The following is a 17,841-nucleotide window of genomic DNA, read 5'->3' as shown; positions in this document are numbered from 1 at the left end:
GTAGATTCTTCGAAGCGGATCTATCTGGTAACTCGAATAGGAACCGTCTTTCGCTTAGAGACAGATGAGAGACCAATCAGGGAGCGAGAAAAAAGGGATGTGGCCAATCAGAAGAAAACAAAACAAAGAACGGAGATTGATATAATCCCTGATCTTCAAGGACAGACTTACTTTCTGAAAACTGTGCACCTGCACACGGTTAGTCAATGTGCAAAAGCAGTTTTCCGTCTGTTGTGCCCAACTGATAACCTGTGACGACGGACTCAGACTGCCGACACCGACTGACGAATCTCCACACCTGCCGTTGCCCCGGGCCTTCCTTCGAGCAACATTAGAAACACCATCGACAATTCGAACCTCCAATTGTATAAAGAACATTTTTGTGTCATAGTGTAAGTTATTTTGTTTAAAATAAACGGGTTTTTGTCATCCGTGTCTCCTCCGCCACACCCACACACGAACAACCCTAGATCATCCTGATGTGGGATTAACGATTCCCCCTGGAAGTCAGCGAACTTACAAGGAGGGCAAGGACCACATGGCTACAGAGTTAGCAATATGAACCATGGTGATTATATGTGTATTTTGCTCTGCATTTAATGTATTTTTTAAAATTTACTGCCCAGAAATACCAAAATATTAATTAAACATTGAAAGAACATGATGTTTGCTGTAGTTGGGACTATAAAAAATCTGTTGTTCTGAGTTATGGATCTGCTAAAAAGAGGTAAAATTACATTGATTTGATGGGCCCCAAGGAAAAATCCATTAAAATGAGATTCTACTGTAATTTCCATGTTGATTCTACTGGCCTTGTAAATTTCCAACATTTCAAAATACTTAACTTGCAGAGGATCTCATGCATGGTGAATAATTTGAGCATTGCTGATGTATTCTTACACATTCTCATCTATCATGGGTGATAGTATTATGTTATGTTAGGTAGCTGCCTTTGTTTGCCTTTTGTTAATTATGTTGAGATGTTTCTTGTAAATGTTTTAATGGATGCATTATTGTTCCAACATACTGAAGATGTCTGCCTTCTCTATTGTCCTGAAGAGGTATGGGTTATACTCGTGGAAGGCACATCTTATTGTGAGGGTCTTCGGAATTTCTAAGAAGGGTATAGATAGTGGATTTCCTTCTGCAATTTAGGGAAAGTTGTCTCTTGCTGTTTCATGAAAAATACTCATCATGGTTTTGTCGTATCTTATAGTTTTGTATTTGTGATCCACTGTTCCCATTTTTTGGTCTTGCTCCACATATTTGTTTGTTAAACTTTTGATTATACTGGGTGAATAACCAATATGAATGATGATTGTATTAAGTTAGATTAAGGAACAAGAAAACTAGGGAAAAAATTGTTTTCAGCAAAAATAAAAAAAGTTACTTTAAATTAAAAACATTCTCTTGAAAAATTTAAATAACAAACCTGTATATATATATATATATATATTAAAAGCAAAATGTTCTATTCCCACTGAAACTGAAACCAACACTTTACAAAGAAGCAGCATGTAAGTAGGTAATACCGTGGTTGTCTGTGGGGTCTATAATTCGTTCCTTAAAAGAACTACCTGTTAACCTCCTCTGTGGATTCTACATGAATTTATGGAAAGAGTTAATTAACAAAGATTTTGTGTTCCATCAGAAATTCTGTTTAACATGTGAAGAAGTCAGGGCACTTCGAAAACGTTAGTGGCAAACTTTCTCTTTTGATTTTTTCGTCACACACTGGTCATTGGTTCATAGGGTACGTTTTTTAATTAACAAAGGAGAAGGAAGGTCTTTGCATACAGATAGGAGACACAAAAATACTTTACTTTTGGCTCAGACTTGGAATTTGAAGAGACAGCTGTTCATTTGCTCCCATAACAACTATTCTTTAAGTTTGATTTTTGAATAATAACCTTTGGTTATATACAGATTTAGTTATAGTTTATATTATTTTTTAATGGTTTTTATCTGTACATGTATGGTATTAAAAGTATCATCATTCACAAATAACATAAATTTAAAAATTAATTTGATTTACAATTGAAAATCTCNAACTAAATTTTGGACATAACAACTCACATTTTAGCAGTAATTTTAAGGTATTGCATCAACGTTTAAAGTTATATCATGAACTACAGTTGGAAATTAATGGTAAGTTTTATAAAACCAGAAATTTACCGAATAAAATTAATTTCAAACTTGTAAAGTATAAAATTACTTCCAATTACCAATTAAGGCTATTTTCTTCAGCCTTCGGGCTATTTTCGCTGTAGAATTGAGCGTACCATTTTCTAAATTTGGCAATTGTTTTGTCTTCTGACACGAAACAGGGATTCTTCCAATACATTTTGTAGTTCCATATGCGAACGTCACGCTCGATCTATTAAAATAAACATTTTTTGTTAAATATTAACACACGCATTTCATTTATATTTTGCAGTCTCAGCCATTCAAATATAAAAATCTCACCATATTAGATTCAAAATATAAAGGAATATAACCAAATATGGATGAAAATCGAGAAGGAGTGTAACAATGGTGAATGAATTTCTGTCGAAAAGGACCTTCGGGTATAATGCCACAAACAGCCATTCCATTTCCAAGTGAACTTTTGAAATAAAATTGCATTATTGCTGGGCCAATCTGAAAAATTAAAAATATTTCATAACAATACAAAACTAATTAATTCTTTGCAATTACTTATTTATAAATGCATTTAAATTTTATCGTGTTTACCTTTAAGGAAGCAAAGAAATAGTTGAGTGAAAAACATTCTTTCATCTACATTAATTTCAACTGTTTATTAATACTAATAAGCAGTAGAGGAGCTAATAATATAATTATGCTAAGCTTCTCCCAATATGTCAAACTATCACAAAATTAAAAAATTTAGCAACGAGTTACTTAACTTTCCCGGCAACACTTGGTGGCGCATCCATTATGACATTTTATTATTAAAAACATTTTATATTTTTAACTATTATAAAATGGCAGAAAGTTTACTTTCAGGGTAGAACGGGTTTTATAAAAAAAAACTGTAAATGCTAATAACGAGTAAAATCGTCAGTAAGTCCGACCCTTCTGAAGATACACATGATTTTATTTATATCCTCACCCTCTCCACCTTTAACTCCCTTGGTACCCGCCAATTTTTAATGTTAATGTAATCAAACATGAAAAATAATTAAAACTGAAAAAAACGAAAGAAATGGGTTAATTTTGAAGAAAAAGCTTCAAACTTTATTTTCCATTGTCTGGGCTTTCTGCGAAATTTGACACCGATGAGTCATTGTGTTTACAGCTGGGTGACCTTGAGAACAGCTGGTGTTGGCTTTCGGGACCTTCTCAGCAGAAGAAGAATTTAAAGTAGGGTGAATACTAACTGGCCGTATATTTTTAAATATTTTTTAAAAAATTACATTTTTTATTGCGATTTCCGACCCCCAACTTAATTAAACGTATATATAATAAAATCTATTAATTAAAAAAAATAAAAAAACTATTGGAGGTCGTTTTTGACATCAGGAACTAGCTTTAAATAACTTTACCGAAGTAAAATCCGTGCAGTACAACTTTAGAACGATGAATTAAATTTGATAAAAAAAATCGCATTAAAAACAATTAAGCGTTAATCGTGCGTCATTAAAGGTAGATTAAAATCGCGATAAAATTTTTTCGCGCGGGAAAACATTTTTTAAAAAAATTTGGAGACTTAAAAGACATCCAAAAATCCAAATAAAAAATTTTTTTTCAGAAGGTCCAAACGCCCGAGTTTTATGTAACGCTATAGAACTTGCCCGAGTTATCGCAGGATAAGTCCTTAAGGTGTAATTAATCACCAAAATTTAATAGCATCGATCCCCCTAATAAAATTTGTAGCCTCCATCGACTTCACTTCAAAATTTCAGAAATTTTCGATAAAAAGCATAACCGTTGCTAAACTTCAAAGAGGATGAACAAAATTCTGCCTTAAACACACACACACACACACATACACACACACACACACAGTAATATCCATATATACAGAAAACACTCCGGTATTTATTTGTATTCTCGATGTTTCAAGGTTCCTCGAGTCTAGAAATGTAAAAATCTGGGGGGGGGCGTCATTTTTTGATCGATTACCGTACTTTCCCTCTGTTATGTATAACAACAGGGAAAGTAAAAAAATTAGAATTGTAACTATTGAATAAACTGTGAAACTCGGAAATCCTGAAATTAATTTTTCTGCCAATGAAATTGGGGCATGCCAAACGCAAGACCCATCGATAGCGTCTTGTTTGCAATTAGATCTCACGCATACACGACCAATGGGAAAGTGCCAATGAGCAACATTCGATAGCAGAGAATAATAACACTTTCATCTCAAATATTCCCTTTAATTGGTTGTTTATATCACTTAATGATTACTCCATGATCGTTACTTTTTTTGAAAAAAGAAAACACAAAATTTAATATCAATAAAGGCAATTAATTACCTTACCATTAAAAATTTTGTTAATTACCTTATGGTTTTTTGTAACATGATCATCAAACTCATCTGATAATTAATCCATTTTGTAACATTATAATTTCAATACATCACTTTGCTGTTGCTATTCTGTTTTCTGCATTTATTTTTAAGTCTACTGCTGTATAATGATACACGAAACATATTAAGCAAAGTAAAATGCAACAAATATTGAAACAAACAAAACAAAACTTAGAACAGGGGTGTCCAACCTTTTTGTTTCTCTAGGCCGCATTGGAAGAAGTGGAGGAGTTTTGGGCCACAAGTACAGTGGGTGATCGGTTAACGAACATAATCCGTTTCAAGACTTTGTTCGCTATCCGAATTGTCCGTTAACCGATTATCGATTTACCATAAGTTTTAATGGGAATTTAATTAATCCGTTCTGAAGATCCCCAAAAATAAAAATATATATATACTTTCTTACTACGTTTACTTAAATGTAATAATAAAAATACATACATACACAGTCTTGCATTTTTATTAGTCATGTTTTTCCGTTTGAAAAAGTTAAAGAATCTGTCTAATATCGATTGCTTTTCTCTCTTCTTCAGGATCTTTCATAAGTAATTAATAGCATTGCAATTGTAGAAATCCCCAAGCCTCAACCTGGTTTCGATGCCATTCTAAGATCGTGTTCTGACATCCTCCCACTTCTTCAAAGGATCTTTAACAGATATCGGCATTAATCCTCTTTTTCAGAAGAAAACATATCTCGCCGAGTTTCTTGATGTTCTTCATTCGAGAGTTCTCGGCGTTCTTCTGTTGTCAGATCCGTTTCGGGTTCCATTATGAACTCTTCGATGTTCTTTATTTCTCAGTTGTGATTTTTGTTACTCTTTTAGCTGCTTGAGTCTTCTTGATTATACATTATTTTTCTTAAATAAGATTGAACTGCGGCCTACTGTAGACCTGTTCACACCATACTGCCCAGCAACATTAGGCATCTTCTGCCCACTCTCTACTTTTGCAGAAAAGAAAAGAAAAATAGATGCAAAACTTAACGTGTGCCTACCCGACAGTCTCGCGAATACATAACAGAATTGTTTTGTCAGAAAAATAAAAGACTGGAATTACAAGGGAGAGTTTCAAAGTTCGGAGGAATACTATTCGATCGTTATATACCGGCTTGAGCGTCGATATCGACGCTGTCGATGTCGACGTCTCCCACACCGAAAAGTTTCGAATTGTTGCCCGAAGACAAGGGAAGACCAAACGGTATTCATTATTTTACGTGGCTTCTTCTTGTGTTTGTTCTGTGGGGTGTTCGTTATCCGAACGTAAAAATCTTTCGCGAAAGTGTTCGTTATCCGATTTGTTCGTTAACCGATCACCCACTGTACATATAATACAGGCTATACTTGTGGCCCAATATACAAGTATATTTAAGGATTAACATGTCTAGATTATAATAATAAGTATTAAAACTTTATCACCTAAAAGCATGTTTTAAAAAATTACTTCTACAGACACTTTCAATTTTTACGTAGAAATAGATCATCATCATCATCATCAACCGTTATCAATCTATTTGCAAAATGAAGGTCTCCCCAAGCCTCTTCCACAATCTTTTGTTTTGAGCACTTCGCTTCCATGTTGTGCCAAGATGCCTCTTGATCTCATCAACCCACCGAGGGTGAGAACTTTTTCTTGGTCGTTTTCGATCTCTGGTATCCAATCAAGAACTTCAGATGTCCAGCGATGGTCAGTTCTTCTTGCAATATGTCCAGTCCACTGCCACTTGAGGAATTTTACACTAGCGATGATATCGGTAACTCCTGTCATTTTCCTGATTCATATTATACGTTTCTGATCGCTCCTTGTTATGCCAAGCATACACCTTTCTATGTTCCTTTGGGTAGTCTGTAGTCTTTGGATCTCTGATTTTCTGAGTCCAAGTTTCTAATCCATAAGTGAGAACTGGCAAGACACACTGATCAAAAACCTTGCGTTTCAGGCACAGGGGCATGTGTTGATTTTTCAAGACTATACTATTCCTACCAAAAGCATTCCAGCCAAGTTTTACACGTCTGTTTATTTCCTCCTTGATGTTGCCATCCATTAATATTTTTTGTCCCAGGTAAATGTAAGAATTTACTAGTAGTGTTTCTTCACATACGAAACTGTTGTACATAATTTTCGTCTTGTTCAAGTTCATCTTTAAACCAACTTCTTTACTTTTGTTTGCAAGTACTTGAACCATGTCCTGGAGCTCTGAAGGGCTATCTGTAATGATGGTTACGTCGTCAGCAAATTGAAAATGGGTCAGATGGTCTCCATTTGGGGCAAGGGGCATGAAGGGGCAAGCGCAAAAGTTTGCTTGGTTCAAGATACCAACGATATTAAAAGGTGATACTATCTCCCCAAAACGTTTTACAAATGTATTAGAAAGTGTTTTTCAATCAATGAACTGGGAGAATAAAGGTGTACTGATAAATGGAGACTTAGAAATAGATAAATTCATTTATTATAAAAGAGACAAACGAAAATTTATTTGAAAAACCAAATATTTGTTTTATTTAAGTCTCTAATTAATAAAAAGCAATGAAACACCATTTTAAAGTGCATTTTTATTCAACTAATATATTTATAAATAATATGTAGCCACATTTGGCGCAATGTAGCCAAATCTTGCAATGCTGGAAGAAATACTAAATGAAGCTGGAGTTGTGACTTAAAGGATTATAGAGCCAAATGCGGGGAAAGGAGAGAAAGGACAAAAGATAAAGAAGTGAGGAAGGTTGGAAAATTAAGAGTTAATATTTGCATAACAGAAGATCTATTTAACCTTTCTCACTACTTTTTATCTTTTGTCCTTTCTCTCCTTTCCCTCCTTTCCCCAAGTTTGGGTCTATAATCCTTTGAGTCACAACTCCAGCTTTATTTAGTAATCCTTCCTCATTCACACATTTTCAAGTATTTGAAAATATTTTCTTTCCACTCAAAAATAAAATATGAATAAAGGTTTACGGCTTTGTGAAACTTCTTTTTTGAGTTTATGCCTTGAATTAAATAAATAAATTTTTTTTTTTTTAAATCTTCAGTTTTGTTTACACGTTTATTGGGCCGCGGGTTGGACATCCCTGACTTAGAATATTCTAATGTAAAATGCGACAATATTTTGCTTTGAATTTATTAAAATAATTTGTTTAATTTGTCAAATTCTTATACAACATTTTTTGCAATAAATCATATTCATGAAAACATTTCACTGTTACTAGATGATGTAATAATCCAAAGATCACCTAAATATGACTATAATGAAATAATTAATACAAATAAATTTGGTACTAGAGGCATGCATTAGGCGCCATCTCTTATCTAAATTAATAATTATAATTTTAATAATTTAATAAATAATTTAGAACCTTCTGGAAGAAAATAACTGACCCGGGGCGGGGCTTGAAACTGCAGCCTCAGCTTGCCGTGCGGTGCGCTACCAATTTCACCACCCGGACCCCATGAGGCTTTTAGATTTGTATTATATTACACAACACTTCATTACTCAATATCAATTATTTGTATAAATTGTGGATTAATTCTTTCAATCTTATAAGCATAAATAAAAGCAATATTAAAAAAGTTTTAAAGCCCATAGTTATTTGCGCAATCTGTTTACTAAATCCTACAGAATAATGTAAAATTAATCATATATATTTTTCTATTAATGACTTACCTGTTGAATTTCAAGTTCTAATTGTAGTATAGATATTCCAAACAATTTAATAGTAGCATTTCCTTTATATTTGACACAGTGAAAATTTGGTTCACGGTCTGGACAGTAGTACATCTTCACTTTACCCTGAATAAATTTCCACGAATTTTCTGGATGCAGAATAATCCCGGATGCTGTACCAAATTTGTGAACACACTCCAAATGAGGAAAATCTGCTAAATTTTCCATAATTTCCTGCAGTACATAAATAAAGTCATAAATAACTCATTTCTCTCTTTGAAGTCGTGATAATTGTAGATACCTGAATATGGCAATTAATAACATGTTCACTACGACCCTTGTAATGTGATAATCCCTTCTGTATTTCTGGTATAACAGGTGGTTTCCACACAGGATGTTGACCTTCTGCATGATGCCACACGTAAATAAATCCATTTTGTTCGATTGTTTCCCAACTTTTTATTTTAGCCACTTCTGGAACTACAGGAGAGTTCATTTTAATATTAATCCAGGAGCGAAATATATATTTTCAGCATTGCAAGAGTATAGGCATATTATGCATTGGTTCCACTGCAACGTTTATAGTAAAATTTGTTCAAAAAGACACATTTATAAGTCGTAGTTTTGCGACAATAGAGAAGTTGCGGCCCAAGTTCAAACGTTACTTGTACACGGCAAGCAGAAGCACACGGTTTACGTTTTAACTCAAAGAAAAAATCGTTGCTGCGCACGTTCACATCATCACGTAATTCAGTGAATGTCACGCATCGACTCTCGAAAAATTTGTTGAAAATATGGCGGATACATTTAACATAGAAGGTTACCAGCGAAAATAAATAAACAAATTAAACTATTTTAAAGTATTTATAAGATGTTTAATAACACTAAATAATTATTTTTAATTAGTGTGGTGTCTCCTGCCGTACGATCGGACGATAGGACTACCTCATACTTTTGTGGAGGGTGTAGTGGCTTATGTAAATTCGAAAGAAGCTCGGAAAATTAATTTTTAGAAAATTTACAAACGTATTACGCTGTTGATGATAGAAGATGCCGTGGAAGAACAAACCTACTTTCTGATAAGCTATAATGAATATGTAAATTCTATAGGCACGTCACATCACTTGCTAAAAAATTGAATAATTAAGTAATTTCTGGATGAAAATCGTCTGTTTCTTTATAATGTTATTCGTAAATGCTTAAATAATCATTATTTTAATAAAGTAGGTCATAATTTTAACCCCAAATACAAAAAATAAAAAAGTTTAAATCGATCTTCTACTCGCCACGCTAGACGAAGCGAACACCATTATCGACCGTCTAGAATTGCCGGATGGCAGCGCTCGACCGTCCGCCGTTCACGTTTTGGGCTGAATACGACGGCCGCGACTTCTCTAATATATAAAATTTTTAACTTGTGTCGAACGCAAGAGTAACGGAAGAAAATTATTATAACATGTAGCATAACGTAGAAAGAATCTCTGATTCTTTCTATGTTATGCTACATGTTAATGAAATGCTGTACGTTATGCTACATGTTAATGAAATACTGTATGGGTATTGAGATCGGCAAGTTCCCCGATCTCAATACCCATACAGTATTTATCTTGGAAACATCATGCAGTGTGCTGGATTCATGTTTTACCCAATAGCTCCTTGTGATGTTGACGAGCTGCACCTACATTAATGCATTTAGGTAAACCTGCAGGAAAACATCAGTAAAGACAAGACAGGGGACATTAGTGGTCTTAGAACAGGACTGCATTGTTTAATACATTTTTTTCAAAGATATCAGCCATTAATAATAAACAACGCATTTTTGCCCACGACTATAAATTAGACAGAATTAGATAACCTAATAAATAGGGTATAACAATTTGCAGGGCTTATCACACCAAGGCCGACAGAAAGAAGGACCAGAACTTTTATAAAAAAGGGTGGTCTTTAATAATCACATTTCAAATTTAGGTAGCCTAAGTATGCATTTCGGGTACAAGGACCCCTCATCAGCTTACAAACACATGGTAACAACGTAACAAATACAACACCAATAACCAGCCAATACAACGGGATAACCAACATGTATTGGTCGGTGTTTATGATACTATACTCAGAGACGGGTAATTTATTTAACTCCTTTTTTTATCGCTATTTCAAGGTTATATAGCAAATATTTTCGAATATCTATCAAAGGACGATAAGTAACAGGATTTTTGTGTGTTTTTACTTTAAAACTTATTTTCGGAATTCTATTGCGAAAACATTTAATATTTTTAGTATAGTATCACAAACACCGACTAATTCTTAAAAAACATGAAAGCCATTGTTATGAAGGAAAACTATAGAATGGCATCACTAAATGTATCCCTGAATATGTATTTCTCAATAAACTTAGAATTAATTTTAAATTCACTGTCCTATGTGAAGAGCCCAGATTGACTTAACCAATTAGTTAAATTAGTGTTAAATAATAACTTTTCTGAATTTCAAGGTAAATATTACCGCCAATCGGAAGGTATTCCAATGGGATCCTGCATATGTCCTAGAATGGCAGAGTTGTATATGATCACAATTGATAAAGAAATCAACAAAACCCGAAGCATAATAAGTTATGAAAGATATGTAGAAGACTGTTTCATCGTCTACGATAAAAGCATACTAGATATTGACTCTTTCGTTTGTGAAATTAATTTAATAAATAAAAATGTTCAATTCCAATGTGAAAAAGAAGTACCGTATTTTGACGAGTATAAGTCGCTGTCAAGTATAAGACGCACCCCTATTTTGAGACAAAAAATTTAGAAAAAAAACTGTTTTAATAGGATTGTCTAAAGATGCATTTTATTTGTTTTTTTATTCAAGAATATGACAGATGGATGAATCGATACCTTTATTAAACTGAAATAATCGTCATTTCTTAATGTAAACTCAGAGGTCACGTGATGACAGTTGACAGAACATGGCGGCGATGACTCGTGTGTCGCTACTCTGATAATCTACATACTATAGTCATTCGGTTGAGGGACCATCTGCTTAACGGACCACTGCACAGGTTGGTTACTAGAGTGGATCACTACTGTAGGTAAATTTCACTGTAAAAATGGTTACCTGTCGAGTATAAGACGCACCATAATTTTGAGCCCCAAAAAGTAGTAAAAAAGTGCGACTTATACTCGTCAAAATACGGTAGATAATAGACTGAATTACTTAGAACTTACTATTGTTATATTAAATGGTAAATTATTATTTAAAAAGTGTGTGAAAGACTGTGCTACCGGTAAATTAGATTAGATTGCAGTTGTTCACATAAAAAAAAAATACATAGGAAAACTGGAAGAAAATTAAAGACAAGGATTAAAGAACATATATATGCCATTAAAATAATTTGATATCATCATCAGTGGCACAACATTGCAACACTGAAGGTTGTGAAATTTTAAAAGATAGTATCAAGTGTGTTATGACAGAAAACAATCAACTAAAAAGAATACTACAGGAACACCTAGAAATTTTGAAAATACAGGAAGACATCAGAATTAATAACAACGTGGGACTGAAGCTACATGAGGGGTGGATTGACATCGTTTTCACTTAACCTTGAAACAGATGCTGAACAGATGTGGGAGTATATCGCTTTGTGGGAGAGATGTGGGAGTCACATCGCTTTGTAAAAATGCATTGTGAAAGAGCAGTTGACTTCACAAACTCTTATAGATCAGATGTATTTTGTTTGTGTTAAAATCTGGAGACCAATTGGTTTTAATAAGAGTAAGTTCATTGTTAGCTTCCTTACCTTTTTTCGTGTGTTTTAATATACTTAACAATATTTATTATTAATAGTGGAACTGTCTACCAGAATTTGGAAAATGTAGGAGAGACTAAGACATTTACTGGTCCAAGATAATATGTTATACCACATTGTCATTGTATTGAAATTTATACTTGATATTTTAGTTTTTACTGTATGGGTTACATTGAGAAATTGTAAATGCAGTGCACTGCATATGTTGGTTGTATTGGCTGGTTATTGGTGTTGTATTTGTTACGTTGTTACCATGTGTTTGTAAGCTGATGAGGGGTCCTTGTACCCGAAATGCATACTTACCTAAATTTGAAATGTGATTATTAAAGACCAACCCTTTTTTTATAAAAGTTCTGGTCCTTCTTTCTGTCGGCCTTGGTGTGATAAGCCATGCAAATTGTTATACTCTATTTATTATTAAATTGTTATCTATTTCTGTCCAATATCAGCCATTAATACGCGGCAATACTACTGTTAGCAATAATGCCACAAAAGCAAGTCACGTAACCATTACTCCGATGTCATGTACAGGATACAGGATAAATATAACGGCCACTATTTGATGAATACGGAATGAAAAAACTGTTCACTCAGATGCCATACCAGTCGTTTTAAGTAAATTGCACATATTTTTGTGTATTTTGAGTAAAAGTGAGAAATTTGTCCGGTGGTGCACATGAAGTTAGTTCTGTAGTTTTGAGAAAAGTGTTTAGCTAATTCATACAACATATTCAATCCGTTATTGGCACGACCTGGACTAAACATATAATCAATCAATAATGTTCCAGAGTTCAGTCACGATGCATCCAACCCTGCATGTCGTCCGATTTGCAAATAGCAGTTGAAAGTGTGTGTTATAACAACGTAAAATTTCCTATATTTGTGTACGTTTTAGTCTTGTATGTATTCTTAATGTGTGTGCATAAGCGTAGATATATGTCGATAGTTCAATGTTATGAAGACCAGGAAGATCCGTTTTAGAACCGTTGTATATATAGTATTTAGAACCGTTGTATATATAGTATTATTTTGTTGCAAGAAGAAAACGCTTGCTGATTCTACATGCTGCTTGTGCGTTTCTTCTTTCCGCATGAAGACCAGTCATTTCGCAATGTTCTCAATGATCATAAGACATAGATGTTGCTTCTTTAACAGTGATGCCCACAATGTGTGCTGCAACATTATTTGTTGTGACCGAAGGTTAGTCTGCATCTTGTTACATTTGGAAAATAACTGCAAAACTACAAAATGATTTGTACATAGCTTGTTTTTTTAATAATTTATTTATTTAACTGTAAACATTGTAGTGAATCTATTGCGTCATATGCATATACACATGCAATGCTATAATTCTGTCTTTGCTTGGATGACTGTTAATTAATATGTAAATAAATCACATTGTTATACGAAATATATATTTTTAGTAACTCTCACCTTTTTCGGCATAAGGTATTTTCACGCAAGAACCATCCTGTCCAGCAAATCGCCATCCGTGAAAAGGACAATCGATGCAATCCTCGTGAACTTTGCCATCAGTTCCTAAATGAGCGCCCAAATGAGGACAATAAGCATCTAAAACATAGCATTTACCTGTTTTTCCACGAAATATAACAAATTCTTGACCTGTAAAGGTAAATTAAAATTATTTGTAATCTGATAATTTTTCAAATTAATTAAAATTTTTATCAGTAAATTTACATTATGTAAATGAAGTTAGTGTATAATTTGAATTAATGTTTTTTAAATTATTATTTAAAAAATTCAATTATTAACCTGTCTGTTTAGAAATGTATTTGGAAATATGTAGTAGGTTATTGTTAAATAGACTGCAGCTTTAAAATTTAGGAACAGGCATTATTTCTTATTTTCACTAAGACCGATCATTATTTGTCCATAAAATATTAAATTGAGCACTTAAATAATACTCAATTTTCAATTTAGTTCCAATTCTGCTAAATTTTGTCTCCCAGATTAAAAGGGAGTCGGCACTTACATTAACATACTTCTAGGTGATAATGCCCTACATTCTGTTTCCAAAATATTGATTTAATTTCTATACATCAATTAACTTTTTGTCTTATAGTAGCTAGTTGGGCATTGGCTTGTAGGCCAGGGGTCGGCAACCTGCGGCTCTCTTAATGAATAATTGAACCTCTTCTTAAATTAGTGAATAATATTCATACAACAAAATAAAATTTTAAATTTATGTAAAAGAAAAAGGTAACTCGTAAACGCCACTAATATTTTTTAAAAGACATTTCAATTTTACTAATCGCATATCATTTCACTGTCAGAGTAATTACAAAACTTAATAATAATAATAATAATAATTGAATATCGCTTTGAGAAAAACAAGTCAAATTAACCTAACAAAGATAGAATTTAGCGCTTTAGCAGATTGCGCTTATTGTCATATTGCAGTGGCGTGCCATGACATTTGATGATAGGGAAGCTGTGTTTCTGTAAGAAGCCGACTTCCAGGGGCGATCAGTTAATTCTTTAAATGTATTTTTAATACATTATTTATCTGACGTAATCAATAAATAGTTGGACTTCGAACTCACATTTGAGTTATAAATAAACACTTGGCTTTATTTCCATCATTTTTACATACGTGATAACAGCACGTTTCGGGCATAAAGCTCCTATAATTACGACTATTGTAACACTGATAATAAATAATTGAATTGCAGTGTATTTTATTACAGCACCTTTAAGCAAAGCTCAAATAAACATTTTAACAACAACAACAACAAAAGTTTCAGGCTCAATTTTCAAAAATGTATATTTCATAATTCAAGTTGCTGACTTGCGGCTCCGTAAGTATTATTTTGGTAAATATAATTCTTAAAATGGGCTCTTTACGAAAAAAGCTTGCCGACCCCTGTTCTAGGCTATATCATCCCGTGGTAAAATGTGACATAATTGTCATGTAATAGTAGTCGCATGCGTTTATGATGGTCGTTTGTTGTTTATTTTATTAAGTTATGGCAACGTAACACTTGGGCGATCTGTCTAGGGGAATGCCTTTTTTTGGGAGGTCTTTGCCGTCTTTTTAAGGGTAACTGGCCCCCTATTCAGGCGTTAAGACGTGAAGAAAACCCGGAAAACTCCACGTGAGTAGCCCGTCCTGGCGAGGCGCGAACCCACGACCGAACTCTCAGTGTTTAGGGAACGGAACAGCTTGGCTACTGGTGGGCTTTCAATTAATTTCTGCCTACTTACTTGCCTACATTAGGGGCCATTTGTAGCCAAAACAATTTTAAAAATTAAGAAATCAAATAAATGTCATACAAACAAATATAACTAAAGTATATTATACAGTATTATATTTACTTACTGTGATGATGTTATAAGGCTTCTATTACACACTATATCAGGAATGGGCAAATGCGGCTCTTTTTGAGTTACATGCTGAAAGTGTTAATTTCTGCTTTTCATTATTTCTTTTACAATTTTATTTCCACAATTTTGTGAAAATATGTTTATTAAAAAAATTCAATATTTGTTTTATATTATATTTATATTATATAATAAAATCGCGATACAGAACTGCGGTACAGAATAAAAAAAGCACAGAACTGCATTTTGCAAAACCTACATTTCGGCTCCCACTGAACTCTTGCTTGCCCACCCCTGCACTATATCATTACTGCAACAGCTAGTACGTAGGTGTTCACCTCTGTCCAATGAAAATGTTACACTGTGAAAACTATACTGTATGTGTTTCGTTTTCTATACGTAACAGTAACAACTCTGGTATTTGTAAGTAGTACCTTAAAACTCTGGGCAATGCCAGGTGTAACAAGCTAATTTACTATAATTGACAAAAATATATAGACTATCTTGTTTTCATTTTTCTTAACACCTTCGTATCTTTTGTTCTATTAAATACACACTACAATTGGTGTATTGATAGTTGTATAGTGTATTGAATAAAAGACAAGTATATATTTTCGCATCTTTTAAGTAAAAGATTGGGACTGAAATGTTTGAATACTGCATTGGAAAATTTGAACATAATTACTCACATTTTTATTATATAATGTTAAATTTTTTGTAATTGCACAACAGAACGTATTTGCTCTCTACATAATTGCTTGTGTAACATAACAAAAGAATTTTCACAGGAAAGTACACTTAGTAATCTGAAAGATGTAACTTAACTTAATTTCTCTATTTTTATTCGTAAATCCATTTTTTAAATGATCCGAAAGTTATTTTCTTAACACGAAGTAAATTTCAATAAATATAATTTTGTATTTCATTATATTTCTTTTGATTATTTATAAATTAGTGCTCGTTTCCGATGTAATGGAATCGTAATAGTTTATTCTAATTCTCTTAGTGTTCTTTATATACACGATATTACTGTTATTTCGAAATTCTTTTTCGATGCAAGAATGGTATTATTGAATTCACTACAATTTGCATTATTTCAAGTACCTGGAACAAGTTAAATAGTTTTTATCATTACAGTAATTTTATCGCCGACCAGAAAAAATATTGTGTGAGACGTTAAATGCTTTTTTTTTTAAAACATATTATTTATAATTCTCTTGAGAATGAAAGATAAATTCGATTACTTTAATATATAAAAACGAAATTTTTCTATTTATATAAGAATAAAAACAATAAAATCATTATTTAATTGTGGTAAGAAGAATAAACGTGTGAGATTTTTGAAATGTTTAACATTATATCTATACAAATCTTTCAAACAATTAATTAATTCTTAGAAATAGCTTAGATTAATGTAATGTTTTCTATATTTTATATCTTACCTAGAGCAGTAACAGGCTTGCACTTCCCAACAGGTAGATCTCTGGATTCTAACAAAGGTATCCATCCATTTGGATATACGGGAGGATATTCATTTGTCTTTCTTAATCTATTTGTATTTTTTAATAACTGAATTCGTTTTCTATATAATTTTCTTCCATTTTTTTCATCGTCATAACCGATATCTGTCATATCCTGCATCGATAAATATTACCGTTGAAATGGAAACGATATTTTTAAATCAAATTCCTGTCTAATTCTACTTACAACGACTCTATTATAAGTTGATAACGAAAAATATATGACCAGAATAATAACAAACAATAAAAACAGTAGATAAGGTTTATTTATAATCATTGTACTGATGCATTGAAACATATCCAGAATCCAGGAATATTTCCATAATTCCTCTAATATACTGCCGTATACAAAACTGATCATATTTGATCATATTTGTATACAAAACTGATCATAATCTTGGATATGATTCTGAAATGAAAAATTCAATTACATTATTTAATATTTTAATAACTTTTACTAAATCTCATTAAGTATTATTATAGCCGATTATGTCATTTGGTCTATAACATTTATATAGGCCTAATTTGGCTTGACTGTTTCTAAAGTAGTGATTACTTTGATGAAGACATTTATTATGTCATTGTTTTATTACAAGCATTAGTGGCTAAATAAATATTGATTCATAAAATTATTAATTAATTATGGATTTTAAATAATGGAAGGAAAAGAATTTTTAGCGAATAGAGGCGTATAATATAGAAGATATATTATATAAAACAATAATTATTCAATATTTTAATATACAGTAAAAAATGTAAAAGCTGGTATCACATTATAGTGAATTTTTTAAATGTTATCGCCGTGTCTGCTTCAGATAGGTCTTACTATATCATACCTGTAAAGATCACTTGTGTTAAATTGTTACAAACGTTGTTAGATTGATTGGCTGACCCATGGAAGAAATTAACCATCAAGCATCTATTTTCCAACCAAATAACAAAATCCATCTCCGTCTTGTTCAATAACTCTTGTTTTGCCAGGAAAATTATG

General features: G+C 32.6%; 1 protein-coding gene across 1 annotated transcript; it reads right to left on the bottom strand.

Annotated features, from left to right (window-relative positions):
• Positions 1-2,111: 2,111 nt before the first annotated feature.
• LOC111629490 (cholesterol 7-desaturase-like) lies at positions 2,112-17,186 on the bottom strand. Its single transcript, XM_023373407.1, has 7 exons — positions 17,038-17,186; positions 16,773-16,965; positions 13,423-13,611; positions 8,488-8,666; positions 8,187-8,420; positions 2,467-2,640; positions 2,112-2,377 (listed from the first exon to the last, which is right to left on the bottom strand). The coding sequence occupies exons 1-7, from the start codon at positions 17,146-17,148 to the stop codon at positions 2,222-2,224; spliced, it is 1,236 nt and encodes a 411-aa protein (XP_023229175.1). The 5' UTR covers positions 17,149-17,186; the 3' UTR covers positions 2,112-2,221.
• Between the last annotated feature and the right edge of the window lie 655 nt (positions 17,187-17,841).

The sequence above is a fragment of the Centruroides sculpturatus genome, unplaced genomic scaffold, assembly GCF_000671375.1.
Source record: "Centruroides sculpturatus isolate CEXI.00-Female unplaced genomic scaffold, Cexi_2.0 scaffold85, whole genome shotgun sequence".
Lineage (NCBI taxonomy): Eukaryota > Metazoa > Arthropoda > Arachnida > Scorpiones > Buthidae > Centruroides > Centruroides sculpturatus.
The sequence above is the reverse complement of the archived record's forward strand: the minus strand, read 5'-3'. Positions and strand labels throughout refer to the sequence as shown.